General features: G+C 55.9%; 3 protein-coding genes across 8 annotated transcripts in view; 1 reads left to right on the forward strand and 2 right to left on the reverse strand.

Annotated features, from left to right (window-relative positions):
• PLXND1 (plexin D1) overlaps positions 1 to 6,153 on the forward strand; it is a gene marked incomplete at its 5' end in the record, with an annotated part of 50,408 nt that extends 44,255 nt beyond the window's left edge. The window contains 9 exons of the mRNA XM_046683529.1: positions 88 to 191; positions 274 to 337; positions 1,158 to 1,192; positions 1,471 to 1,575; positions 2,089 to 2,252; positions 3,366 to 3,513; positions 4,616 to 4,756; positions 4,902 to 4,976; positions 5,233 to 6,153. Coding sequence (XP_046539485.1) covers positions 88 to 191; positions 274 to 337; positions 1,158 to 1,192; positions 1,471 to 1,575; positions 2,089 to 2,252; positions 3,366 to 3,513; positions 4,616 to 4,756; positions 4,902 to 4,976; positions 5,233 to 5,349 — 953 coding nt within the window. The remainder of the gene's footprint in view (positions 1 to 87; positions 192 to 273; positions 338 to 1,157; positions 1,193 to 1,470; positions 1,576 to 2,088; positions 2,253 to 3,365; positions 3,514 to 4,615; positions 4,757 to 4,901; positions 4,977 to 5,232) is intronic.
• Positions 6,154 to 10,241: 4,088 nt separating this feature from the next.
• On the reverse strand, positions 10,242 to 17,380 carry LOC124251113 (histone H1.8). The gene is made up of 5 exons (XM_046683652.1): positions 17,281 to 17,380; positions 13,755 to 14,014; positions 11,691 to 12,054; positions 10,832 to 10,896; positions 10,242 to 10,514 (listed from the first exon to the last, which is right to left on the reverse strand). The coding sequence occupies exons 1-5, from the start codon at positions 17,378 to 17,380 to the stop codon at positions 10,242 to 10,244; spliced, it is 1,062 nt and encodes a 353-aa protein (XP_046539608.1).
• A 6,450-nt stretch (positions 17,381 to 23,830) lies between these two features.
• The window catches only part of IFT122 (intraflagellar transport 122), an 88,024-nt gene continuing 85,914 nt past the window's right edge, over positions 23,831 to 25,940 (reverse strand). For 3 of the 6 annotated variants that reach the window (XM_046668325.1, XM_046668364.1, XM_046668354.1), the window contains one exon: positions 23,833 to 25,499. In XM_046668325.1, coding sequence (XP_046524281.1) covers positions 25,389 to 25,499 — 111 coding nt within the window. In that variant the 3' untranslated portion in view covers positions 23,833 to 25,388. Of the gene's footprint in view, positions 25,500 to 25,940 lie in introns of all 6 variants that reach the window. The other 3 variants (XM_046668346.1, XM_046668333.1, XM_046668340.1) reach the window with 3 other exon arrangements.

The raw sequence follows: 25,940 nt of genomic DNA on the forward strand, positions 1-25,940 counted from the left end.
AGAGGCCTCTTCCTGAGTGGCCTGGGCCAGTGCTGCCCTCTGGCCGGTGCCCTGCCTGGGCCCTGACGCCCTGCTCCCCACCCCCAGAGTGGTTCGCCTCAAGCACCCAGAGCTACATCCTGCGGGACCTGGACGACACCTCGGTGGTGGAGGACGGCCGCAAGAAGCTCAACACCCTGGCCCACTACAAGGTGGGGTCCCCAGCCCCACCCAACCCCCACTCCCGCCTCCCTAACCTCTGACCTCTGACCTCGGCCTCTCCCCTCCTGTCAGATCCCTGAAGGTGCCTCCCTGGCCATGAGCCTCACAGACAAGAAGGACAACACACTGGGCCGAGGTAGCGCCGGTGGACGTGGGGAGGGCGTCCAGTCCAGGCCTGGGCCCCTTCTGAGCAGCCCCACTAGGGAAACTGAGGCTTCCAGAGGCAGGGCTGGGCTGGACTATGGCCTCCTTGGTGGGGGCAGGGCCTGCAGCCAGGCTCCTCTGCCCCAGTACTGCTTGAGCAGGGCCCATGGCCAGGCCTCCTCAGGCTGGTTTCCTGCGGAGGCCCCAGGAGGGTGGGATGTGGTTCCAAGAGGTCCGGGCAGCTGCCAGGCCACAGGGGGAGGCTGGCGTGCCCATCTGGGCTTTGGGCTGTGTCCCTGCCTCAAGGCCCCCATCCACACCCTCAGACACCCCCGGCCGAGCTGCCCAGCTCTCCGGCCTGGGGACTTGGCTCTTCTCGGCTCAGGGTCCCCTCCTGAGGTCAGCAGTGGGATCTGGGGGCTCTGCCAGCAGCCTGTGGGGCCTGGGTTGGCAGGAGCTCTGGGCCGGGCGGTGGAACAGTGAGGGCAGCCAGCCCTGCCCTGTCTCTGTGACTGTGTCTCTGTTTCTCTCCCTGCTTCTCCTGTCACCTTGTGTGTGTCTTTCTGTCTCTCTCAATGCCTCCATCTTTGTCTGTCTGCCTCTCTCTGCCTGTCTCTCTGGATCTCTCTCTTACTTCTTTTTCTCTTTGCATTTGTCTGTCTCTTTGTCTCTTTCTCTCCACATGTCTCTTTGGGTCTCTCCATTTCTCTTGATTTCTCTCTCTCTCCGTTTTTCTGTCTCCATTTCTGTCTGTCTCTCTCTCCCCCCTCCTCCCTCCTGTTTATTTATCGTGGATGTTTTTCCTCTTGCAGTGAAAGACTTGGACACAGAGAAGTATTTCCATTTGGTGAGTGCGTGGCCTCTGGCCCTGGGGGCGCCCACCCCTCAGTGGGTGTGGACTTGGCTTCCTGCGCCCCCAGACCTCTGGGGAGAGTGCTCCTGGGCCCTGGGAAAGACCGGCGGTGGGGGAGCAGGGATGGGACCCAGAATCAGCAGGGAGTCTCAGCCCTCATGTGCCACAAGGCATGAGCGGGGCCAGGTGCCTGAGGTCCAGGATGGGACCTCCCACAGGACGGCCGAGGGTGGTGCCTGGCGCCAGCGCTGACCGCTGCCCTGGCCTCTTAGGTGCTGCCCACGGATGAGCTGGCGGAGCCCAAGAAGTCCCACCGGCAAAGCCACCGCAAGAAGGTGCTACCAGAGATCTACCTGACCCGCCTGCTGTCCACCAAGGTGGGCCTGGCCTCATGTCCCATCGGGGGCGCTGGTGCTCCATTGGGTCGGCTGTGTGCACATGCCTGAGCTGGGACAAGAGTTCTTCCCCTGTGGGGCCAGATGGGCTCTGGGGCGAGAGGCTAAGGGGTCGCGCACAGCCATGAAAGGTGCTCGACAGAACGTCTGCATCAGCCAATGTAACAGAGAGTGCGGTGGAGGCCCAGGAGTCAGTGATGTCCCCAAGGCCACACGGCTCAGGTGGCAGAGTCAGCACCCTAGAGCCTACATCCCAGCCCCACCGATTCCCCGCTGTATGCCCCAGTTTTCAATACTCCTGTGAGGGAGGTTTTACTAACCCATTTCACAGACACAAAACCTGAGGCACACAGAGGTTAGGTGACTGGCCTGAGGCCACATGGCTTCCCCATTCACCAGCCCAAGAACTGCGGGCTCCCTGGAGCTGCCAGAGGTGCCCACTTACCCCTCTGCACATGGTCCTGGACTGACAGTGGCCGCTCTGCTCCCGGGCAGGGCACGTTGCAGAAGTTTCTTGACGACCTGTTCAAGGCCATTCTGAGCATCCGTGAAGACAAGCCCCCACTGGCCGTCAAGTACTTCTTCGACTTCCTGGAGGAGCAGGCTGAGAAGAGGGGGATTTCGGACCCAGACACCCTGCACATCTGGAAGACCAACAGGTGGTGGGGCCAGTGGGGGATGGGGGGCGGGCGGGGAGGGCTGTGCAGTCTCATTCTGTCACTGGGGGCAGCAGTGGTGCAGGGCCTCAGGGCCTGGCCTCTCAGCCCACCTGCCTGGATTCAGTCCCTATTTCGACACCTCCTACCTGTGACTTTGGGGCAGTGACTTAAGCTCTCTGTGCTTTTGTTTCCCCCAGCTGTAAAACCAGGGCTAGGGAGTCATCCACCACACTGTAAGAGTTAACTAGAAGCAAGCATTATATAAATTTTGCCCCTACCATCATTCTCCCCCACCTCTGTCACTTGGTCCCCGTCAGCTCCACGTTACAGATGAGAACACTGAGGCTCACGTAGAAGTGCCTGTCCAAGATGGCGCAGCCCTTGCAGTGGCAGAGCCGGGCCCAAACCCGCGTGATCTGACTCCCCTGCCCAGTTCGTAGCGCTCCTTTGAGGCATGTCCTAGCTTTTGGGGGTCATAGACCCTAACAAGTTGTTGGAAACCTCAGCCTGACCTGCAGAAAAAAATGCTGCAGACCCAGAAGTTTCTGTGCAGTTGCCAGGACCCTGGACTGCTGAGTCACTCGGTGGCCCTGGGGTGGGGGGTGTTCCAACCCTCTCTGGCCTCCTGAGGCCCAGGCCCAGGATCCAGGCCCGGCCCTCCCTCAGCCCTCTTGGCTGATGGTGGACTTCCTGCTGCCGCGTGAGGGCTGTAGGAGGGGCTGCGGGCCGCCAGGCAGGGCGGGGTGGGGGCCTTTTAATGAGAACCAGGACCTGGCTTGAGGCTCTTGCGTGAGAGCTGGGAGGCTCTGTGGGGGGTGGGGCAGGCCCCGGGGGTAGACTCAGGCCCTGCAGCTCCTGCCTCAGCCTCCTGCCCTGCTCCACTCAGGAAACCCACTCCCAGCCCCGCTGCCACCCCAGCCGGCAGCGATGGTCATCAACCCCATCTGTGGATGGGCACGCCGAGGTTCTGCCTTGTGACTGGCTCCACCAGCCTCGAAGGGCTGCCCTCTGGGCCTGGCTGCCTCTGTCCCCTGAGCACCCTGGGCGGTCACTTCCTCTGATGCCCCACCCACAGCGTGGGCTCACACCGCCTCTGTTGCCCCCATCCCACAGCCTTCCTCTCCGGTTCTGGGTGAACATCCTGAAAAACCCCCAATTTGTCTTCGACATTGACAAGACAGACCACATCGACGCCTGCCTCTCGGTCATCGCACAGGCCTTCATTGATGCCTGCTCCATCTCTGACCTGCAACTGGGCAAGGTCACTGCTCCCGGGGACATGCTGCCCCATAACGGGGCAGGAGGAGGGTGCTGACGTGGGACTGAGCTTTCTGGAGGGGAGCCGAAGGAGCTCAGGGCTGGGGGATGTGGGATGAAGAGGGACACTCAGCCAGTCTCAGAAACTGGCACCTACAGTCGGAAACTGCATCGCTGCAGAGCAGCTGCACCCACCTCAAGGGTGGCCAGCACCACTCCCAATGTTAGGCTGTAGCGCCAGGCCCAGGGAAGCCAGGGTGGACGTGGAAACCCTGCTCGGTCGGGCAGAGCATCGTCTGAGAACCTGCTGGGCTCCAAGCAGCAGCACTGATGGTCAAGAGCCATCCGACGGGCGTCCAGAATGAAGGGGTGGGCAGAGGGGAACAGGTGAACAAGCCCTCTGAGATGCACGCAGGAGGGAGATCCCCGAGGCGTCTGTGTGCAGGCGAGGATCCAGCTGGCTCTAGAGGGTGGAGAGGAGAGGGAGCGGCAGGGGCAGGAGGTGTGGACGAGCGCTGCTTGCTGTGGGCACTAACGCGATGGTCTGACGGGACTTGCAGCTCAGGATGGCGGGGACCTGGCCCTGCACTCAGCCCGCGACTTTCAGAGACAGCCCGCAGGAGGGGGAAAGCGCCGGCACTCCTCACATGCTGTCTCAGAAGGCAGGACGCTGTGACAGACAAAGGACGGGGAACGGACTTGGCACATTTTGCTTTCGGGCGTTGGAAACATGTGGGAAATATTCCACTGAGCCAGCAGTCAGGCTTCCAGAAATCTTAGCCACCAAGACCCATAACCCTAAGCAAGGATATAAACAGAACAGCCTGCGTGCGACAGAGAGCTGGCACAAAGCCCGTGCACTTTTCCCCCTAGAAATAGGCCCCCCTTCAGGTCATCCTCCTGACAGTTCCCCCAAAGTAGGCCAGGGGTTCAATGTAAAAGGGCAGCAGAGGGAGGGGGCTGAGGAGCCCCTGGTCCAAAGCCGGCAGAGTGGGGACCCTCGGTGATGGGGCCATTTGTGTGGCAGGAGGGACGAGGGCTTGTCTAGAAAAAGAAGGATCTGTCCCGTCTCCACCCACCATCTTATTCCCTCCCTCTCTGCCCAGGATTCGCCAACCAACAAGCTCCTCTACGCCAAGGAGATCCCCGAGTACCGGAAGATCGTACAGCGCTACTACAAGCAGATCCACGACATGACGCCGCTCAGCGAGCAGGAGATGAACGCGCACCTGGCCGAGGAGTCGCGGGTGTGGCCCGGGGGTCCGGGCTGGGCCTGTGCAGGGAGGGGGCTGAGGGGTTTGGTAGAAGCAGCAGGTCTGGGCTGGGCCTGGACTCAGTTCTGATCGTTGGGTTAACCACCCCTCCCAACTCTCGCCTTTTCTTTCCCTGTAGAAATACCAGAACGAGTTCAACACCAATGTGGCCATGGCAGAGATTTATAAATATGCCAAGAGGTATCGCCCGCAGGTGGGTACCCCTGGTGTGAGGCACTCACCCCCAGGGCCACGGCACCCCCATTTCAGCCTTTCCCACCTCCACCATGCTTGGGAAAACCCCAGGAGAGGTTCCCGCTCAAGGCTTCACATCCCAGGACATTTTTGCGTTAGGGGTGGGTCACCAGGAGTAGAAATCCAGGTGCTGTGTCCTCCCCCAAGATCTGCAGAGGGACCCACTGGGTCCAGGTCCCCAGCTCGTGGCCCAGCTGCCCCTGGCTTCCCCTCAGATCATGACCGCCCTGGAGGCTAACCCCACGGCCCGGAGGAGCCAGCTGCAGCACAAGTTTGAGCAGGTGGTGGCTCTGATGGAGGACAACATCTACGAGTGCTACAGCGAGGCCTGAGCCGCGGAGACAGTGGCTGCTGGCGAGGCCGAGGTGCCCAGCCCTCCGCTTCACTCTGTTCCCAGCACCTCTGACTCCTGCTGGGAAATGACTGGGCAGAGTCGGCTGTGGGGAGGGGGGAACGAGGGGCCTCTGAGCCAGGCAGAGGAACCCCCAGCTCTGGCCCCATGGACACCTCCATCCCTCCCACCTGCCCCTGCCCCTGCCTCCGGGATGGGGTCTCGGATGCTGCAGCCATCACTGGTAATGCCCCCACCCACCACCGAGCACAGCCTGGACGGAGCCCCACTCGCGCTGCCACGGCCCACTGCTGGGAGTCCCGCCCCACGTGTCCCAGTGCTGACAAACGAATGGGGAGAAGAGGCCACCTGGCCCAGAGGCCACAGCCGGAAACACTACCTCATCCAACCTGGCGGAGGGGAGGCCTCCTCAAACCAGCCCTCGACTGGTTTCTGCTTCAACCACCAAAACCTTGTCTCTGTCCCCTCACCCAGAGAGGACCTTGGCCACACTGTTTCAAGCAGTGTCAAGTTTTTGTTGCTCCAGGGGCTACTGGTGGCGTGGGCAGTGCCCACTGCCCTTGGGACGGCTCTGCGGGCTTTCCCACAAGCCGGGGAGGGTGGAGGGTGAGGGGACAGGTGCCGGGTGATCCTGGTCTCCAGCGGGGCACGGGGGCTAAGTTGCATCAAGGCTGTAGCTGGGCTACTTGATCTTGCTGGAAGTGTTTCTAAAGATAGCACCACTTTTTGTTGTTTTTTTTTAAAAAAAAGCTTTTATATATTAAAAAAACTTATCACGCGCCAACTGTGAATAGCTGCCACTTGTGCAGAGGACCTGGGGAGGGGAACCGAGGGGCTCCCAACGCAACACTGGAAATGACTGTGCCAGAGGACGGGCAGGCCTGGCAGAGACCCCCCTTCGCCCTGAGAAAATCGCTGTTCTGATCCGGTCAGAGCGACCGTCTGCGGCTGACCCAGCCCGCGCAGGGACTGGCTCGGGGGCGTGGAGGGTGGCCAGGGCGCTCTGGAACCTTCTTTATAATAAAAGCCTGATGGGAAAACCTGCTGTGGGCTCCAGCCTTTGTCCTGAGACAGCTGAGGAGGGCGAGCTGTGCTAGCAGAGAGGAGGGGCGCCTGGCCTAGAACCCGCCTCAGCCACGTTTCTTCCGGGGTTTGGGCGGATGTCTGACTCAGCTTCTAAGAAGGCGGTCGGCGATGGGAGGGATCATGGGCCGCCTGCTTGCCGTGGGCCTGGCCCACGACTGACATGCCCTGAGCTCTGAGGGCACCCATCGGACCCCCAGGAAGGTGTCAGAGCTTTTGTGTGTCACCTACCCCGGGTGGGCCCTGCCCTAACCTGCTCACCTGTGTTATAACAAGCCCATGAGGAATGTAATGTCCCCATTTCACAGGTGTAGAAACTGACTCTCAGCTTGGTTGAGGAATTTCCCCAGGTCACACAGCCAAGGAACGGCCAAGTGGGGACAGAAGGCAGGTTGCACAGGCCCCTCATTCCCATTCCATGCTTCCTCCAGGCCAGTCTCCACGGCAGCCCCCAAAATGTTTGGGGAGGTCCAAGGTGACTCCCCACAAAAGAGAGCTGATGTTTACACATTCACCCTGAATTTCTCATCAATCTTGAAAAATATGTATCATTAACCCCATTTTTTCAGAGGAGGAAACAGGCCGTTTCCCCAAGGCCGATGTCACCGTGGGCTGTGCCCAGTGGGGCAGGCTGTTCCTCACCATGGCCCAGGAGGAGGGTTAACCTGACCTGGGGTCAGCAAATACCACAGAGACCCGCCCCCCCCCCCCAGCCCACCCAGCTGGCTGTGGGCCTGAGCCGGGGTGAGATTCCTCCCCGACCCCCCGGAAAAGGTCGTGGAGAGCCATTTCCAAAATAGAAGCAACTCAAGTTAGTTCTTTCCTTTTATGCAGGAAAAATAAGTGCACATACATTTATCAAAAGCAAGAACTAGGACAGAGAAATTCATACAATTTAAACAAAATCCCACAAATACCAGTTCTAGAATTAATGAGAACAGAAAAGTGAGAAGAGAAAAGTAAACAATTTTAAGCTTTTAAAAATAGCCTTGTCCTGTAGCGGCTTCTGGGTGGAGAGAGTCTTTGTCTTGTCAAATTTTCTATTCTGAGCACTGATCCCTTTTTATTAAGCAGCAGATTTTCTAATTTAAGTTATTGACACGTTTGATGGGGATTTTTTTTCTTTTCGGTGTGATTCTAGAATGAATACATGTTTCCTGCAGAAATGTCAGGAAGTACAAAAAGCATTGAAGGAAATGAAAGCCACCCTCAGCACCCCTGGCGAGTCCCCGAGAACGCCGTCTCAGATGGCGTGCCCGCGTGCCTGGGTGGGGGCTGAGAAGAAAAATCGGGAGCGGGGTGTACACACCATTTTGTCACCTGCCTTTCCCCCCATGCAACAATATGTCAGTAACATCTTTCTATGTCATTAAATATTCCACAGCCGGTTTTAATGCCTGATTAACATGCAATTCCTTCTTGAAGTTAGAAGTGCATTTTGCAAAGGGAGGAAATCTCTCGTTTCTGAGGTCATTTCTTAGTGCAGAAGGTGGCCAACTTCTGTGAACCACCCACAGTCCCCGTCGGGGGCCCTGAAGACTTGCCTTGCAGCTATGGGTGTCCCTTTGCTCTGTCTGAGGGTCACAGGAAGTGGAGACTTTGGCATCGTGTCCTCGAGCAGGGGAGGAGGCTGGCACGAGTCTCACGGTGCTAGATGCTGTGCGGCCTCTGCTGGGTCGGGGGGCCTGGCCCGCCCCGGCTCGTGGGGTGAGATGCCCAGTGATAGCCCCGAGAGCCTGCCCAGGGTGCCTCCCACAGCCCCCAGCCAAGCCGTGAAAGGAGCAGAGGCAGAAACAGACCCTCTGCAGGAAGCGCCAGCCCAGCCCCCCGCCATCTGCTCACGGTGCCCCTTGGGGCCCTGCTGGCAGCCACATTACAGATACCCCAGGGAAGCTGTCAGCACAGCTACACAAAGCCTCATGTGGGACTTGGCGGGGGAGAGGGTGGGACTGAGGGAGGAGGGGCAGGAAAGGAACAGTCGGATGCTCCATGTCGGCCTGCCTCAGTTTCCCTTTGTGCCCCGTCTGGCGCCTTTCCAACTCCAGTCCAGTTTACCCCTGACTCCCTTCAAATTGACCCCTTCTTCTCTGCCCCCTCCCTGGCTCAGCTGTCACCGCTCAGCTGAACCATCTCTTGGGTGCCTCCTGACGGAGCTGAGTCCTCACGCCAGGAAATGGTCGCCAAGTATTCACCTAGCTGTGTACTCAACACTGTGGACTCATCACTGACCCCTTTCTACGTCCAATGCCTCCGCAAATCCCATCGGCCCTGCTTCAACATCTGCCCAGAGTCCACCGTTTCTAATCCCTCCCCCATGGCCACCCTCCCCCAGACCCTTGCAAGGGCCTCCTCGCCGGCCTCCTACTGCTGCCCGTGTCTCCCTGCAGCCACTTTGCTGCTTGCTATCCTCTACCAGCTCCTTATCACAAGACAAAACCCTAAGTCCCTTCCCTGGTTTACAAGGCCCGTCAGGGTCTAGCCTGTCTACCCTGCAGCCCTTGTTGAGGTTATCTACTGCTGCAGGAAAAACCACCCCGATACTCAGTGGCCTAAGATGGCGATCCTTTATGCTGCTCATGCACATGCAGTTGGGGAAGGGCTTGGCAGAGAAGGCTTGTCCCTATTCCAAGTAGTGTCAGCTGGGGCAGCTCAACCAGGGCTAGAAGATCCAGTTGCAAGATGGCACACTCCTAAGGCTGGAAAATTGGTGCCGGCTGGTCAGGGAGCTTAGCTGGGGCTGGAAATTGGGGTGCTTCGGTTCCTTGCCACCGGCTGCTTGGGCTTCCCCACAGCGTGGTGGCTGAGTTCTAAGGGCAAGTATCAAGAAAACCCACACAAGAAGTAGCAGATGCCAGTCTCCGAAGGCCTGGGCCTGGAAACTGTCATAATGTCATTTCCACTGTATTCTGTTGGCCAAGCAATCACAGAGCCCAGATTCAAGGGACAGGGACTGAGACTCCTCCTCTCCATGGGAAGAGTGTCAGAGATGCTTTAGGAGCACCCGCCCTTGTCTCCTGCTACTGTCCTTCACTGAGCTTTAGACACATGGGCCTCCCTGCAGCCCCATGAGCCTGTCAAGCACGTTTTCACCTCAGGACCTTGGCACTTTCTCCTCCTTGTGTTGAGTACTGAGCAGTCATGCCCAGTAACCATTGTGGATGATCTCTGACTCCTCTCAGCTCCTCCAATCCTCGTCTTCGCAGCTGGAGGACTCTTTCTAAACACACACCACATCAGTCTCTCCCCTGCCTATAACACTCCCTGGCTCCCCACTGCCCCCAAGGGAAAGTCTGCCTTCTCTAGTCTTCCCCTGCACACCTTCCTGCCCCATACCCGAAGGCCCAGTGGCTCATGCCACCCTTCACCCCATGCTCCTCTCAGAGCCACAAATCCCTCCATCCATCACACCATCCAGTCCCACCCCACACAGTGGGCCCTCTGCCTGCAATGTCTTTCTCCTCATCTGTCTGGCAACTCTTGCTCATCTTTTAAGACCAAAAGCCGCCTCCTCCAGGAAGCAGTCCCAGATCTCAGGCTGGGTTAAACCCCGCCTGTGCTCCTCTGTCCCCTACATGCCCGTGGATCCTACACCAGGCCTTTACATTGTACAGTCTATCTTCCCCAGGGCAGGAGCTCCTATCCGGGCCCTGGCTCTGGAGGGCCAAATCCCTGGACCTTAGCCTCCTCCCAACCAATTTGTGGAGGGAAAAAAAAAAACTTTATTGATAAATAAGATACAGTGAAATAAATAGCAACGGTTTTTCAAAGAATAAAAAGTCGAGCAGTCTCTCAGTCTCTTTCCACCCCGCCTCTTGCTCTCGGCTCTGGCTTCTTACTGGCCACGTTGGACGTTGAGGCCTTGGTGGACGTGCAAGGCCTTCTCGGGTCCTTGGGCGCCTCTGTCTTCCCGGCCAGTGGTGCAGGCATCGTCTTGGACCCACTGCCCTTAGAAGGAGCGGTGGCCCTAACTTTTGGCCCCTCCCTGGCTCCCTGGGCAGTGGCCTCCTTGGGGACCTTGTTCCCCACCTTCTTTCTGGCTGGGGAAGCAGTAGCACTCTTGCCCTGTGAGAAAGCAGACCAGGAGCCAGGTGACAGAGCTGGCAGGGCTGGGCACACAGCTGGGAGCCCACGAGAGTAGGGTGGAAACCCCTGGGTGGCTCTGGACAAGTGACCTCCACCTCTCTAAGCCACAATCTACATGTAAAATGGGGATGGCGAGCCTCAGGGTTATGGAAGGCCGGAGAGAAGAAAGTGAACTGTGCTTTGTAGGAAAACTAATTGCCTACTTCCCGCTGGCCCTTCCCGGGGCTGGTGCGGGACGCCCGAGCTCCGGCCCGTTCAGGGTGGAGGCCCCAACCAGACATCCCGCAGGCACCTACCTTAGTGACCGTGGGTTTTGAACTCTGACTCCCAGCTTTCGTTCTCCTGTGGGCCTCAGCATCTGCTGGCAGGTGGGGGAGGGCGTATGGGAATGACCCTTTCAGGAGGAGCTGCTGGTGGGCAGGCAGGTTCAGGGGCCCCGGAGCCCAGTCCTGCCCGGGCCCCAGTTCTCACTCTGACACTTACAGGCTGTGTTACCTGGAGAAAGTTGTTTAGTTGCTCTGAGCCTAGATGTCCTAGTCTGCAAAATGGGCATAACAGCATCTCTCTCATAGGATCATTGGAGGATTAACTGGACTGTGCATGACCATCCCTCACTCCAAACAAAGCACCGGGAGGACCCCCTGCTCCGTGCCTGCCCACACCAAAGGCCCCTAAGAGTTTATCAGCCTCTAGTCTTTGCTGCCTTCCACACAGCAGCTGGGATACATTTTAAAAAATACCTTGGACCCTAGCTGTGTCTTGTTCAGAGTCCTTCCATGGCTCCTCATCGTCTTCCAGATAATGTCCAGATTCCCTACTGCCTTTCACAGCCCCCTCCCGCATCCCCCTCCCATACCGCACACAGAACTGTTCGCACCTCCTCCAAAGCTCCCCCTTCTTCCTAACTCCAGGCCTTTGCACGGGCTATTCTCCTGCCTGGGATGCCTCCTCCAGGAAGTCTCCCTTGACCCTTCTCAGAGACAGCAGGCTCCTTCTCTCTCCGGGTTCCCGTGCCCACCCCAACCTGTTCCCCTGAGGTCTCAGGTCAAGCCTAGATAAGGACACCCCTCCCAGAGCTGGCCCTCCATCCCGCCTCTGGCCAGAGGCTGCCAGAACACATTCCATGCCCTCCTCTCACCCCTTTCAGACACCTACCTTGGCTGCTCCTTCCGCCTTTGACCTTTGACTTCCTGCCGGGCCCGCTGGCACTAGGAGGGGCCCGTGTGGCCTTGTCTGGCTGGCTGGGGGCCTTCCTGGCCTCGCCGAGTCTTGACTCTTGGTCCTTGGTCCGGCTGCCTTTCTTGGGGGCCTTCTTCTCGGCTGCACCTGGTTTGAGGGAAGCCGTCATCACCTCTCCTGGCCTCCTGGGTCCCTTCTTCATCTCACCTGCATTGGGAGGGTCCTTCTTTGCCTCACTCGGTTTCTTGGGGCCCTTCCCCTTGGCCTCACCGGGTCTCCTGGGGGCCGTCGTGGTGGATGTCTTCTTGGATTGGATTTTCCTTTTGTGCTTGGGAACTAACTGGCGAAGGAGAGAAAGGGGTGAGATTGGGAGCAGAAGTTCTGGGTGTCTCAAGCCCCTACACTCTACATCAGGTTCAGAGAAGAAGGCCCCATTCCAAAAGAGGGGGCAAAGAATGTGGTCAAGGGCCTGGGAGAAGACACATGACCCCTCCTAAATGCCCAAAGCCGTAACCCACGCTGTCCTGTATCGTGCTGCCAGGGAGGGGTGTCGCCATTCAGGAGCTGGGGGACCTGAGTCTCCAAGACTCGCCCAAGGTTCTCCTCCCTCCCTGCGCTGGTGTCTGCTTCATGAGGGCACAACCACGCTCTCCCCACCCCCATGTCTGGAGGCCTCAAAACCAGGCTTCTGGGAACAAGTCCTGTACACTGGGAGCCCCGACTCCGGTCCTGCATGAATTTCCTTGGACTCTACCCCAAGCCTTCCCACGGACTGCAGCTCTGACTCCTCCTCCTTCTCCCCCAAGGCCCCGCCCCATTTCACACCTCTACTTCTCCATGCCTTCCTCTCCCTCTACGCCCAGCAGAATAAGGACTTCGAGCTCAGATAGCTCAGAGTTCACAACTTCCTTTCGGCCTCCCCAGCTCTGTGACTTGGCCGAGTCTTCTCTTCCCCACTGGCCTCAGTCTCCCCATCTTTACAGTGGGGCCATCAGGGAGGTGTGAGTGGCAGGGGGATATGAGGTCCCCTGACAAACAGATGGTTCCTGCTCTTCTAGATCCCGGCTCTGATGACGTTGCTCTCCCTGCCCCTGGGCCCTCATGACTCACCATTATCCGCCAAGACCAGAAATGACCCCTACTCCCACACACACGCATTCCTAACTCCGTGATGTCCCAGGCTCTGCAGCCTCACTCAGCCACACGTGCCCATCTCTTGCTCTCCTTCTCCTCACCTCATGCACCTGGGCTTGCCATGGCTTGTATCCAAGCTCTGACCCACCCCCAGTTCTGTGAGGGTGGGACTTCCTGTGTTTAGCCACCCAGTTACCACAGGGACTGGAACATGGTAGTTGAGATTGTTCCACAGTGTTCCATGGCAACTGTCAGAGCAACTGTTACATGCTGAGGCATGGCAATGACAGACAGACCTCCATGTCTGGGTCCCTGAGATTTCTCAGGTGGCAGCTGGCAGTCGTGATGCTGGGGCTTGATTTTGTGCCAAATCTGCCCTCAGCAGTGGGTGACCCTGGACAGGTCCCCTCTGGGACCCTCCTCTTTGAGAGAGGAGGACGTGATAGCTCAGGGGGAGTGCCAGCCTTGGTTTGGGGACCCCAGGTTTGGAGCCAGAGAACATGGGGAGCAAACCCCAACTCTGACCTTCCAGAGCCCCAGGTTGGGTCAGCCTCATCCGTGGTGAGGAATTCCAGGAAGGGGCTGTGGATGCCAAGGACCCAGAAGTGAACACAAGTGAGACAGTCCCTGGGTACTGAACACCCCATGGCGAGGAAGGTGGACACAGCAGGGTGCCCAGGGCTGTGTGGGGGCCCAGACGGAGCACACACGCCAGCCTTCCCGGAGGACAGGGTGTTTCCGAGAAGACACCAGAGGAACAAGAGGGAAAAATAGGAGAAAGGCCTTCCAGCAGGGAAACAGCACACAGAGGCCAGGAGGAGAGCTGGACCGGCAGCTCGAACCCTGAGGCTAAATGTTTCTCACCCTGTGGCTGTCCCCTTACCCCCTCGCCCCAGGCAGGCTCACCTTGAAGCTGCCGGTGGCCCCCCTGGCCTTGGAGTTGGTGGGCCTGGCCAGGAGGCCACGGTGCATGCCTGTGGCCAGGGCCTGCTTCAGCAGGTACTTGAGCCGTATGACATCCATGGCAGGGTACTTGTTCAGGATATAAACCTTGATGGCCGCTACTGAGGTGCCCCGGCGCTGCTCCCCTGCCTGCAGCGCCTCCAGCACCATGTGCAGCACGGGAGGGTGGCGGCGTGGCGCTCGGACACTGCTGTGGCTTGTGCCTGCGGACAGACAGCAGGACATCACCCAGAGCCCAGACCACCCTCAGGCCTGATGGACCGCAACACGCCCAGTGAAGCACGCACAGGCACCAGCCAGGCCCGGGGCTAGTGGGCAAGGGGTCGGGGGATCGAGTCCACCCCGCTGGTGCCTCTGGCCACAGGCCTGGGAGCAGCCCAGGGGCAGGGCACATGCCACACACTCCATAAAGGCTCACTGAAAAAACTAAATAGTCCTTCTAAAAAACAAACCTAAATCAGGTCAGTTGTCTAAACCTAACACCAGTTCACAGGAAATCCAGGGCCTCTGTGAGGGGCCACCGGGCCGGATTGGCTAACTCCTGACCACGAGGAACTCTGTGGGGCACACAGCCCGGCTTCTACAAGAACCCGAGGAGGAAAAAAAGTGGGGGGCCAGAGATGAAAGACACTGAAGGGAGCTTTCAACCAAACGCAGCGTGGGGTCCTTGCTCAAACTCAGAACGCCAGTGAAATGATCCAACTGGAAAAGAAAAGTCAGCTAGATAAATATGAGCACTGGAAATATTTGATGATATTAAGGATGATACCAGTTTTTTCAGGGATGCTAATGGTATTGTAATTATTTTGTAAGAGGTTCTTATTTTTTAAAGATAAATAATGGACTATTTACAGATGAGATGATAAGTCTGGCATTTGCTTCGAAATAACCCAGTAGATGAAATAAGAGTAGCCACAGGCTGATAACTGTTGAAGTTGGCCGATGGGTGCTCGGGGCGGGGGTGGGTGGGTGCGGCTCCCTATACCCATCAGTCTACTTTAGTATCCATTTGAAAGTTTTCATAATAACATTACAAAAGAATTCCACTCCAAGGTCTACACCCAAGAGAAATGAAAATATATGTCCACAAAAATGTTTGTACACAAAATGTTCACAGCAGCATTATTTATAATAGCCAAAAAGCAGAAACAACCCAAATGTCCATAAATTAATGAATGGGTAAACAAAATGTGGTGTAGACCTAAAATGGAATATCATCCAGACAAAAGAAGGAATGAAGTAGTTCCTTGAAAACATTACGTTCAGTGAAAGAAGACAGTCACAAAAAAATCACATATTGTGTGATTTAATTTATATGAAATGTCCCGAATGGGCAAATTATAGAAGACAGAAAGTAGATTAGTGGTCGCCAGGGGCTGGGGGTAGGGGGTGATGGAGGGTGACTGCTGATGGGTGCAGGACTTCTTTTTGAGGTGACATAAATAATCTAAAATTGACTGTGAAGATGGATACACAACTGTGAATACATTAAAAGCCATTGTACGCTTTAAATGGGTGAACTGTATGCGTGTGAATTATATCTCAATAAGGTGTTATAAAAAAAGGTTGGAAAAGAGAATAGGATCGAGGGGTGGGGAGGGAGGAAGCATGCGACACTGTCAGTCACCCTAAGGTGCACAAAAGTGGTTTAAATATGAAACCTGATTTAAATGTGGTGATTAGAAACGTTGATTTCTGATCAATTTGCAAAACTTAAAGACTCAATAAAGAAATCAATTGGCTAAAATATTTTTTTTAAAACACATTTTAAAGTAGGGGAAAAAAACCCACCCCAAAACTCTAGATCGCGAGCACAAATTGTGAAGAGACTTAGTCTAATCCAACCCCTATGGCCTCCTGGCCAGGAGGAGCCCAGCATCTGGGAATATTCACTTTGGGGCCAAAGCCTGTGAATGGGTGGAGTCCCGGCTCAGTCCCCCCAGGATTTCAGGGGGCCTCAGTCTTCCCATCTGTCCAGTGGGGACGGGGTCCTCTAAGGAGGTCTGAGCCCTCCCAGCTGCAGTGTTAGAGGGTTTCCGGAGGGGCCCTCGGGCCTGGCCTGGAGTGACGGCCCCTCCCCTGTCTCCCCCAAACCACGCCCTGTCTCAGGGAGACCCCCAAGACTCCTCCCTCCCCTGTCCCTCCAGCTGGACTCAGCTCATTTGGCAGTTACTCAACGTCCACTGTACCCCGGGACGCCCAGAACAGAACTCCCGCCTCCCCCGAACTTGCCCTCCATCTTCTCTCTCCTGGTGACGGCGCCTGCCCCCATGCCTAACCCAGCCACCCTAGCATGAGCCCAGGGGCTGTCCTGGCCCTCCCCTCCCCTCCCCCATTACACCCACTCTGCCCCTTCCAGGGGGCCGGGCCTCTCCTCTCTGGCCCCAGGGCCCAGCCTCTGCCCTGCTGCCTCTCTCCCCTTCCAATCCTCTTTCCTCACTCCTCTCCCACCCTCACCTCCCCTGCCTCCAGTGGATGGGCTGACAAGCCTCACCACTCATGGCCTCGGAGGCCCAGGCTGGCCTTGTTCTGTCTCAGCGTTGTTCTCCCCCTCTGCCCCAAGCCAGGAGGACTGGCACCTCCCCACAGGCTCCACCAGCACTCTCGCCTCTGGGCCTTTGCCTCTGCTGTTCCCTCTGCATGGGGGGCCTTTCTCCTCCATGGTCACTCAGGCAGCTCTCATCCTTCAAGGCCCAAACAGCACGTGATTTGGTCACCTGCCCTGACTTCCCAGGCCAGAGCGAGCAACTCCGTCCTGTGCCCCTGAGGCACCTGGAATCTCCCCCCGCCCCCCTGCCCCGGCCCCCCAGCCCTGGCATGCCCCAGGAGGCTTTGCAAATACACAGAACACTTTCCCTGCCCCACCCTCTGTCCCCTGGGTGAGGCTTATCCCTCCTTCAGGGGTCACTTCCTCCAGGAAGCCTTCCCTGACCCCCCAGAGTGGGTTAGGCAACTCCTCTGAGCTCCTACAACCCTCTGGGTTCCCGCCATTAAAGCATGTGCCACATTGTCAAATGGCATCTGTTAATGAGGCACGCTTGCCCGTCAGGCTGGGAGCTCCTGGAGGGAATGAACTGGGTCTATTTGCTTCAGTGGACTTTATGTCCAGAGAAATCCCGAGGCACCGTTTGTTGATTGAAAATTGGGATGCAGCCCTAGATCCAAAGCCCAGCCCTGCATCAAACGCTGGCGGTCCCTCCAACCAGCTGCCCCACAGCTGCTGCCAGTGCGAGCCCTCCCCCACAGGAAATGGGCTCCAGCTGGGGAGGCCCTGCTCTGCCCTCTTTCCCTGAGCTGGGCTGGCCTCAGCACCCCCGGGCCCTACCTGGCCCCTGCTGCCTCTGGCGACAGCTCTTCTGTCAGGTGGGCAGTGGAACCCAACAGTCCAGGCTGGGTGCTGGAGCCAGGCAGCCGGTGGGAGAGGACAGGGCTCGCAGCGGTGAGGGAGGAGCTGCCTCCCCTTGCTCACCTGGCTTTTCAGTCCCAGACGACCCGGGCAACCCCACCGTGGAGGTCGTGGAGGTCACGGAGGTCGAGGTGTCGCTGGAGGCAATGCTCCCGGGAGCCATCGCACAGGCAGGCGCAGACACAGATGCTGGTAGCTGGCTGCCTCCAGGTGTGAGGCTGCCAGGCCTGCCTGCCCGTCTTATATACCAGCAGCCCGGCCCCCACCACTCCAATTAGACCTTGATTGGGCTGGGAGGCTCTGAGCTGATGACTGGGGCGGGAGGGCTGGGATGGGGCACCACAGCCCTGCCTTGTGCGCTGGCACCCCAACTCAGCCAACCCTCCTGTGTGACCTTGGATGAGTTGCTTGACTTCTCTGGTTCTCAGCCCCCACGACAAAATGATGGGAGCTGAGATGCTCGATCCCTTCTGTGCCCTCTGCTCACCGGGCGCTGGAGATGCTGACGGAACATTGGGCACACCTGGGCTGTGGAGGCAGCCACGCAGCTCTCCAGGCCCACTGCCCTAGCAGCCGCTCCTGTTCCCAGGCACTGCTGGCCTCACTTGCTCGAGAAGTAGCAGTTGGAGGCCTCCCAGTGGGGTTTGCCTGGAGCAGACACCCCCTGGTCAACCTGTGGCCCTCCTTTTGTTTTGTTTTTTAAGAAAGGAATCTTTAAGTCATGAAAGAGCAATTTTAAAATAAAATTGCTTTGCAAAAGTCTCCATAAATAAGGACGACATGCATTGGGAAAATGGGCAAAAAATGTAGCTAAGCAATTCAACAGACAGGTCGGCTGACACAGGAGAATATCCTCCACCTCCTTGGCATTCAGGGCAATGCAAATTGAAACAATGATAAGATACCATTTTCCATCAAAATGACAAACACTGAAGACAAACTGTTGGCAAGGGTGCAGGAGCTGGATGCAGAGGCCCTCACTGCCCCCACCAGGGGGTAGACGGGGGCACAGCCTCCTGTGGAAAGATATTCCTTTGAGCCCAGCAACTCCACTGTCTGTCCTAGAAGGGCATTAGTTGGAAAAGAAATCATTGCTGTATTATCTGGAAGAGAAAAAAAAGAATTGACTTCCAAGTCAATCACATGGGGCCTGGCTAAATTACTGCCTCACGGTGCTCTGCAGCCATTTAAAATGACGAGGGGCGTTACAACAAGGGTGAGGTCGTAGCTCACACCCGGTAGAATGACGAATATTCAAACGTCTATCAATGCCGCGTGTCCACAGCATGAAGAAATGTGTTACTGCTGGGAGCTAAGTCAGTAGTGACTTTGTTAAGGAATTCAGTGACGTCTAATACAACTAAAGATGCCACATCCCCCTCTTGTCACTCTAGTATAAATCTGAGAGGAACTCCTACAGTCATACACAAGGACACTTATCGCACTCTTAGCAAAGATTCAAAACAACCCAAATGCCCTTCGAGAGGAGAGTGGACAAATAAACTGCGGTCTATTCATATGGTGGAATAGTACACAGCAGTGAAAGTGAATGAACCAGAACGCACGTGTGGAATATGCTCCCCTTCTAAGAAGACAGAACTTGTGTGTGCGTGTCTGTGTGTAAGTGAAGGCACGGAAGAAGGTCTGAAAGGATTCATACCAAGGTAATAGCAGTGGTTGCCTCCGAGGAGGATGTAGGATTTGGAGGGGATGGGTTTAAAACAGGCTTGCATTTTTTGCTATGTAGTCTCTTCATTGTCAGAATTTTCCCGGGGGACTCTCTGTCGCCAGAGGTCTGGACTAAGGGAGGCGGGGACCGTCAGAGTGCTCTAGAGTGAAATCAGATATCGTTCCCCTGCCTGGCACCCTTCGTAGCTCCCACTGCCCATCGGTGAAAGTTTGACCTCTTCAGTCTGGCTTATGGAGCCTCCTCATCCCTGGAATCCCACAGTCCAACCACACTGTAGCTCTTGGAATGGGCTTGTGCTGAGATCTGGGCTTCCCCTTTGTGTTTCCTCTGTGTGTGTGTGTGTTAGGTTGATGCAAAAATACCCCAGGGGTGGCCCCGTGGCCAAGCAGTTAATTTCATGCGTTCCACTCCGGCGGCCCTGGGTTTCACTGGTGCGGATCCTGGGCGCAGACATGGCACCGCTCATCAGGCCATGCTGAGGTGTCATCCCACATAGCACAACCAGAGGCACTCACAACTAATATACAACTATGTGCTGCGGGGCTTTGGGGAGAAGAAGAAGAAGAAGGAAGAAGAAAAGAGGATTGGCAACAGATGTTAGCTCAGGTGCCAATCTTTAAAAAAAGAATACCCCAATTTTTCACTCCTGCCCTTATCATGCCCATTTGCAATGTGACATTGCAGCTCCGCCCACACTCCTTGAATCTGAGCTGGCCTTGTGACTTGCTTTGACCAACAGAATGTGGCAGAAGTGATGTTAGGCCAGTCCCCACCCAATGTGAATAAGCCCTGGCCAACCAGCAGATGCTGAGAGGCCCATGGCCCAGTCACCCCTGTCACCCAGCCACAGCTTGCCAACCCAGCCAAAGCTCCAACTGACCACAGATATTTGAATGAACCCAGCGGAGCTCAACCAAGCTCAGTCCAGACCAGCAGAACTGCCTGGCTGACCCACAGAGTCATGAGCAGCAATACACAGTGTGTTGGTTTGAGCCACGCAGTCTTGGGGTTGTTTGCCATGCAGTGTAAGCTACCTGATACACTCTGCCTAGACTTACCCACCTACCTTCTCCGGACTGTTGCCCACTTATCTTTTTGGCCCCAATGTAGATGTCACTTCCTGGGAGAAGCCCTCCCTGACCCATGGAAGGTTAGGGACCCCTCCTCTGGTTGCCAGCAGCCCCTGGACTTGCTGTCTGGGAGCCTCCAGCACTCTAGCTACAACTCTGCCTCCCCTGTCTCCCACACTAGCCTTTGAGCTCTGCAGGGTGGGAGGAGGGCCGTGTCTGTCCTATTCCGGGTGATGTCCCTAGTGTCCAGCATGGTGCCTGGCACACAGTAGGTGCTCAACTGTGGAATCGCTGTGGAAGCAGGGCCAGAGCCCAGCCTGGCTGAGCGGAGGGAGCCTGAGAACCATCTGCGGGAAGCACGCTAGAGCAGGAGACGAGATGAGCAACGAGGCACAGAGAAGCTGGTGCAAACGGGGGCAGCAATTTTGATCACATTCGTGGGGCATTTCCAAGACTGAGAACTTGAGAAAGACTCGGCGACGCAAACATCCCCACGAGCTTCATCCACAGCCTGTTCCCGGGCTGTGCCAGCATAGAGCTTTGCTTTAGGACGGAAGAAGTTCTGCAATGTGCTGCCTGACCTAAGACTTCCTCAGGAGGGCTGCCTCTTCACAGCGAGGTGGCCGTGGGAGGCTCCGGCTGCTGGGGGACCCCTGCTTGCTGCCCCTCTGCGACCTTTCCTGAGGCCTGTGTGGAGCTCAGGTTCTCATAGAAACTTTTTTACCGTCTTGGGACATTGAATGGGCTCCTCCTGCACGTGAGCTTTCTTATCTTCTGAACTTTTGGAAGCAGTTACAAGGTGTCTGTTTTGTGTCACTCTAGCCCCTGTGGCATCAGGACATTTGTGACTTTAGGTCAATAAATGCATAGAGGGCAGGGCAGAAATAGTAATAGATGTTCAATATCCATGTAAATATTTCCTATTCGCTATTTTATATATACACTTAGGACCTGGGCTTAGATCTTCCTAAGTCCACACTGTGGGCTGCAACCTGGAAGCCCTCTGTGTTAGTTAAGAAACTACAACTCCAAAATCACAATGGCTTAAACAAGAACGCAGGAGATCATTCTCTCATGAAACTCTTCAAGTAGAAGTTGCACAGGGCTGGTTAGGCAGCATGGCTCCTTCTTTCTTGATGCTCTGCCGTTTTCTGCCCACAGGTTTTACCTCATGATCCAAGATGGCTGCTGCTGTTCTGGTCATCATGACTACATTCCAGCCATCAGGAAGAAAAGAAGAGAGGAAGTGGAGGACACCTCCATTCTCTGAAATGCATAACCTAGAGACTGCGTATATCACTTTAGATTATACTCTGTTGGCCAGACCTTAATGTCATGTCACTGCAGGTGCAAAGGAAGCTGGGAGACGCAGTCTCGTGCCAGGTGGCTAGGCGCCCAGCTAGAACTTGGGTGATATTGCTAAAAGAAAGAAAGGGAATGAATATTGGGGACAGCTGGCACTTGTTCCCCCCTTTCCTGAGATCCCTCTATTATATCCATCTCTTTATGTGCTTGTCTCCCACACCAGGGGCTGCTCCTCTGAATCTGGCTCATGTCTCTGGGAAGGGAACTCATATTTATTGAAGGCCTGCTGTGCACTGTGGCTTTTGTGTCAATAACCTCATTAGTCCCTGTAGACAATTCCACCAACTGGGATGATTCGCCCCTTTAAAGCTGAGGGGCCTGAGGCCCAGTAAAATTCAGGGACTTGGCCTGAAGTCGCACAGCTGGGAAGGGCACCCGCTGTCTCGCTGGGGACACTGTGGGGTGCCGTGAGTGTGCGTCTCTACCTGGGGGCTGGGGGCAGACTGCCATCAGTCCCTGCTGACTCAGTGTCGAGGGAGTCATGCTCTCTCCTCTGAGAGGCGAGATCGGGGTGAGAGAGCTCTGTGACCCTGAGGCTGGCCAGGTCCCAACCCAGAGACTTGCTCCCTCCAATCCACCTCTGAGTCCCCAGCGCATCCTGGCCTAGGGGCCGCTTCTCTAGATGGGGTTGAGCGGAGACATGACTGTCCACGACAGGCATTCCACAAACCTGCCGCCTGTCGCAGCCTGGAGATGAGGTGGGCGACACCCTCTCCTCGGCCTGAGTCAGCAGCTCTTCGCCTTTATACGTGGCCAGTGCCCCATCAGTGGCTGTCAAATCAATTGTAATTAAGGAAGTATCTTTAATTACTCTCTTCCAGGAAAACCAGAGAACGTTCTGGTTTTAGAGTAAATGTTTTCTCTGGATGCGAGGCTGAGACAAACGTACCACTCTGCAGAATAAGTGGACTGGGGTGGGGGAGTCTGGGGTCAGGGCTGTCTGCCAGCAGGGCAGCTGCAGTACCACTGTGCTTCCCACTGCCGTGCCTGGCCCAACACGGCCTCTGAAATGGAGGCTGAGACCTGCGGGGCCAGCATGGGGATCTTCTCCCTCCTCTCCCTGCGTGGGAGGGAGCCTGGTCTAGCCAGACATCACCGACTTAGACAGAGTCCATCCCCTCTGGGTCACCGCTGTTCGGCCCACCTGGCCTCCGGCCCTCCTCCTGGTAACATCACCCCTGGGTTTCCCCTGGGCTCTTCCTGTCCCCACCCACAGACCATTTGGTTTATATGGGGTTAACTCTACTTGTGCTGCAGGGGCAATCAGGTGACCCAGCCTGGCCAATGAGAACCCTACCTGGGACCTTTGCTGGAAATGTCAGCAAAGAGAAGCCAATTTTCTGCACAGCTTGCTGAGCCTGGAGCTGCTGGTGGCCATTTCTGCCACCTCTTGGGGATAGTTGGCCTGTGCAAGAAGCCAGCACAGAGGAAGCCAGCACAAGAAGCCAGCACACAGCCAGAAGGGGAGATGAAGAAACCTGATCACATCCTCTGAACACCTGCATCCAGCTGTGCCTGAAGCCCTGGGCTTTTTGTTTAGGGGAACCAATAATTTCTTCCTTTTGGTTCAGCCCTATTGAGTTGGATGTCCTGTCACTTGCAGCCAAAGGAGTCCTGACTGACATCACCCGGGGAGACAAAGCAAAGAGGGGCAATAGATGGAGATTCCAGCTATTACCTGCCCTAGCCCCACTATGGCACCGGGGATCTTCCAGCTCAGGCTCCTGTCACCCCTTCCCACCTTGGAGGATGGGATTAACTCTTGGGAGCTATATCTCCACCCTGTTCCCCTTGCAGTTGGTGTCCCCAGTAAGGCCAGCTCTGAGCCAAGGCCCGGGTAATGCCAATAGTCTCCCATCATCTGCTGTGTTGCAGGAAGTGGGCTGACCACAGAAAGTCTGCCATCTCATCTAATCCCTTCAAGGTCAGATACCATATGATCCAACTATTCCTCTGCTGGGGATTTATCCAAAGAACATGAAAACACTAATTCAAAAAGATACATGCACCCCTATGTTCATTGCAGCATTATTCACAATAGCCAAGACTTGGAAGCAACCTAAGTGCCCATCAATAGATGAATGGATTAAGAAGATGTGATACATATACGCAATGGTATTCCTACTCAGCCATAAAAAAGACAAAATCATGCCTTTTGCAACAACATGGATGGACCTTGAGGATATTAGGCTAAGAAAAATAAATCAGACAGAGGAAAGCAAATACCATATGACCTCACTCATCTGTGGAAGTTAAACAAACAAACAGATAGATAAGGAGAACAGATTGGTGGTTACCAGAGAGGAAGGGGTGGGGGAGGGTGGAGGGGTAAAGGGCACACACGTATGGCGAAGGATGGAAACTAGACTTTGGTGGTGAACACAATGCAGTCTATACAGAAGCTGAAATATAATGATGCACACCTGAAATTTATATAACGTTATAAACCAATGTGACCTCAATCAAGTTAAAAACATGCTCTTCTGCAGATAAGGAGGCTCAGAGAGGTGACAAAGCTTGCTTGCAGTTTCACAGGTCACCTGGATCTCTGTGACTCCAAAGTTGGGGCTTTTCCCATTCCCAAGCTTGCTCCCTTTATCCCACATCCCCAGGGGGTCTGCCAGTCGTTCACACCAGGCATCCCAGCGTCAGAGACAAGGTGGATGCTGGCCGGTTTCAATCCATCCTGTGGATAAAGAGCTTGAGAATGACAAAAACCGCCACCATTAACACCAGGTCTAGGAGCTGAGCTTTTAATGCCCCAATTTGCCTTAGTCTCAGGCAGAGCTGGGAGGGATGGAGCTTCTGGCTTTGGTGCTGTGGCGAAGGAGGGGGCAGTTACTGTGGCAGCTCAATTCTGACGCCCCCGAGTTCCAGACAGGAGAATGGACTGCAGCCACTGAAGACAGGCTCAGCGAGGGAGCTGGACTCGGGGACCTGTGAACATTCTTTGTTTCCCACTCTTTGTTTCTAAGCTCTTCGAGACAAGGGCGACATTAGGGATTCAGCTCTTCATTAAATGTAGGCAGATGAGCATGGCTTCTAGAAGCTGTATACTGGCTCAGAGATGCTGTGGCCCAGGTGCTGGGCAGGAGAGGGAGCGGTTTCCAGAAGCTGAGAGAAAGGCCTGTCTCTTTAAAGGCTGCATTGGGAAGAGGGGGCTCCAGGGCGGGGCTTTGACCCCAGACTCCAGTGCCCTGGTGTTGTGTTTTCAGACCTGATGACTGTCTTCTGCCTTCCTTCCACTGTCCCTTCCTGCAGCCCAACCCCAGCCCTGGTCTGGCCTTGACGCCTGGCTAACTTTTAAAATGCTGCTGAGGCTGGATGCTTGGAGCATTGCCTAATCTCAAAATGGTCGCTATCAAGAGGAGATGATCATAGTAACTAATTAACTTTGATATTATTCATAACGTTAACTACAGTCTGTACAGCTCCTTACCACTTACAAAGTGCTTACACACACACACACACACCCTCACTTGATCTTCACAGCAGCCATGTGTCGGCAGGGCTGGGGATCCGGGATATCTATTTTATAGGGGAAGAAGGTGAGGCCTCAGGAGGGAGCCGATTGCTCAGGGTCAGCAGTGGAGGATGAGCCGCTGCTGGGAAGGTGGGTTTGAGAGGACAGGTACGCTCTCCCTGCCCATTCATCCCTTCATTCATGCCTCCATTCATCCCTTCCCTCATCCATCTAGCAGTTATTAAGCACTACTGTGTGCCCCAGTCTGCGCTAGACACTTATCCCTAAGCTGGGACACTTTCCCAGAGAGCAACAGTTCTGTGTTCCTGAGAGATGAGCTGGGGGGAAGAGGGGTACAGATCCCACTGGCCCCTGGGAACTCAGGGCTCCAGATTGGGCCGTCCCGGCCAAGAGGGGAGCCTCATTTTTCTCTCATTAATTATTATTATTATTATTTGTTTAAATTCAGGGAGCCTATGGGACCTGGTTCCGACAGGCATGGCTCCTGGTGGGGCGGCAGTGGCTGTGGGTGGGTGTGGGGGATGGGAGGCTCCTAGAGTGGCCACAGAGTCCTTGGCAGGCCTTAGGCTGGTGCCACCTGGCTGGTCTCCGTCTTGGAGGCAGTGGTGGAGGCCTCGTCGTCACCCAGCGGGTTCTTGCCGCAGCAGAGGGTGGTGATCATGCAGTTCCGGAACTGGAAGGCAAGGGGCATGGGTCAGTGGCAGGGGCCACCAGAGTGTGCACAGCAACTCTCGTGGTTGGCAAGGTCTGCCTCCGACCCTGCCTCATTTCTGGCCCTCAGAGCCTCCACTCCCCTCTCAGATCTGGCTCCCTGGAGGGAACTTGCTAAGCATACTTGACCCCACCCCAGAAGTGCCAGGGACCAAAACCAAAGCGGCTGACATTCCATGATGCCCTCTGTGTGCCACGGGCTATCTGTAAATGATCTCATTGAATCCAAGAGTTTGGGATTTTGCCCATTCTATGGATGAAGAAACTGAAGACGAAGGTCATACAGCTGGAAAACAGCAGAGCTGGGGTTTGAACCCAACATGCCTGACTCCAGAGACCGTGTTTTCCCTGCTGGATCATGGATTCTGCAGAGAAACCACTGGTGTATGTTAAAGGACCACAC

This window comes from Equus quagga, chromosome 1, assembly GCF_021613505.1.
Source record: "Equus quagga isolate Etosha38 chromosome 1, UCLA_HA_Equagga_1.0, whole genome shotgun sequence".
Classification (NCBI taxonomy): domain Eukaryota; kingdom Metazoa; phylum Chordata; class Mammalia; order Perissodactyla; family Equidae; genus Equus; species Equus quagga.

What these genes read in the sequence shown, in the direction of transcription:
- LOC124251113 (XM_046683652.1), bottom strand. Translation starts at nt 17,380, where the DNA reads ATGGCTCCCGGGAGCATTGCCTCCAGCGACACCTCGACCTCCGTGACC. An exon ending in AGGCGGAAGGAGCAGCCAAG is followed by an intron (nt 10,897 to 11,690) that starts GTAGGTGTCTGA and finishes CCCACCTGCCAG; the next exon opens with CAGATGCTGAGGCCCACAGG. An exon ending in CAAAACCCACGGTCACTAAG is followed by an intron (nt 10,515 to 10,831) that starts GTAGGTGCCTGC and finishes GCTTTCTCACAG; the next exon opens with GGCAAGAGTGCTACTGCTTC.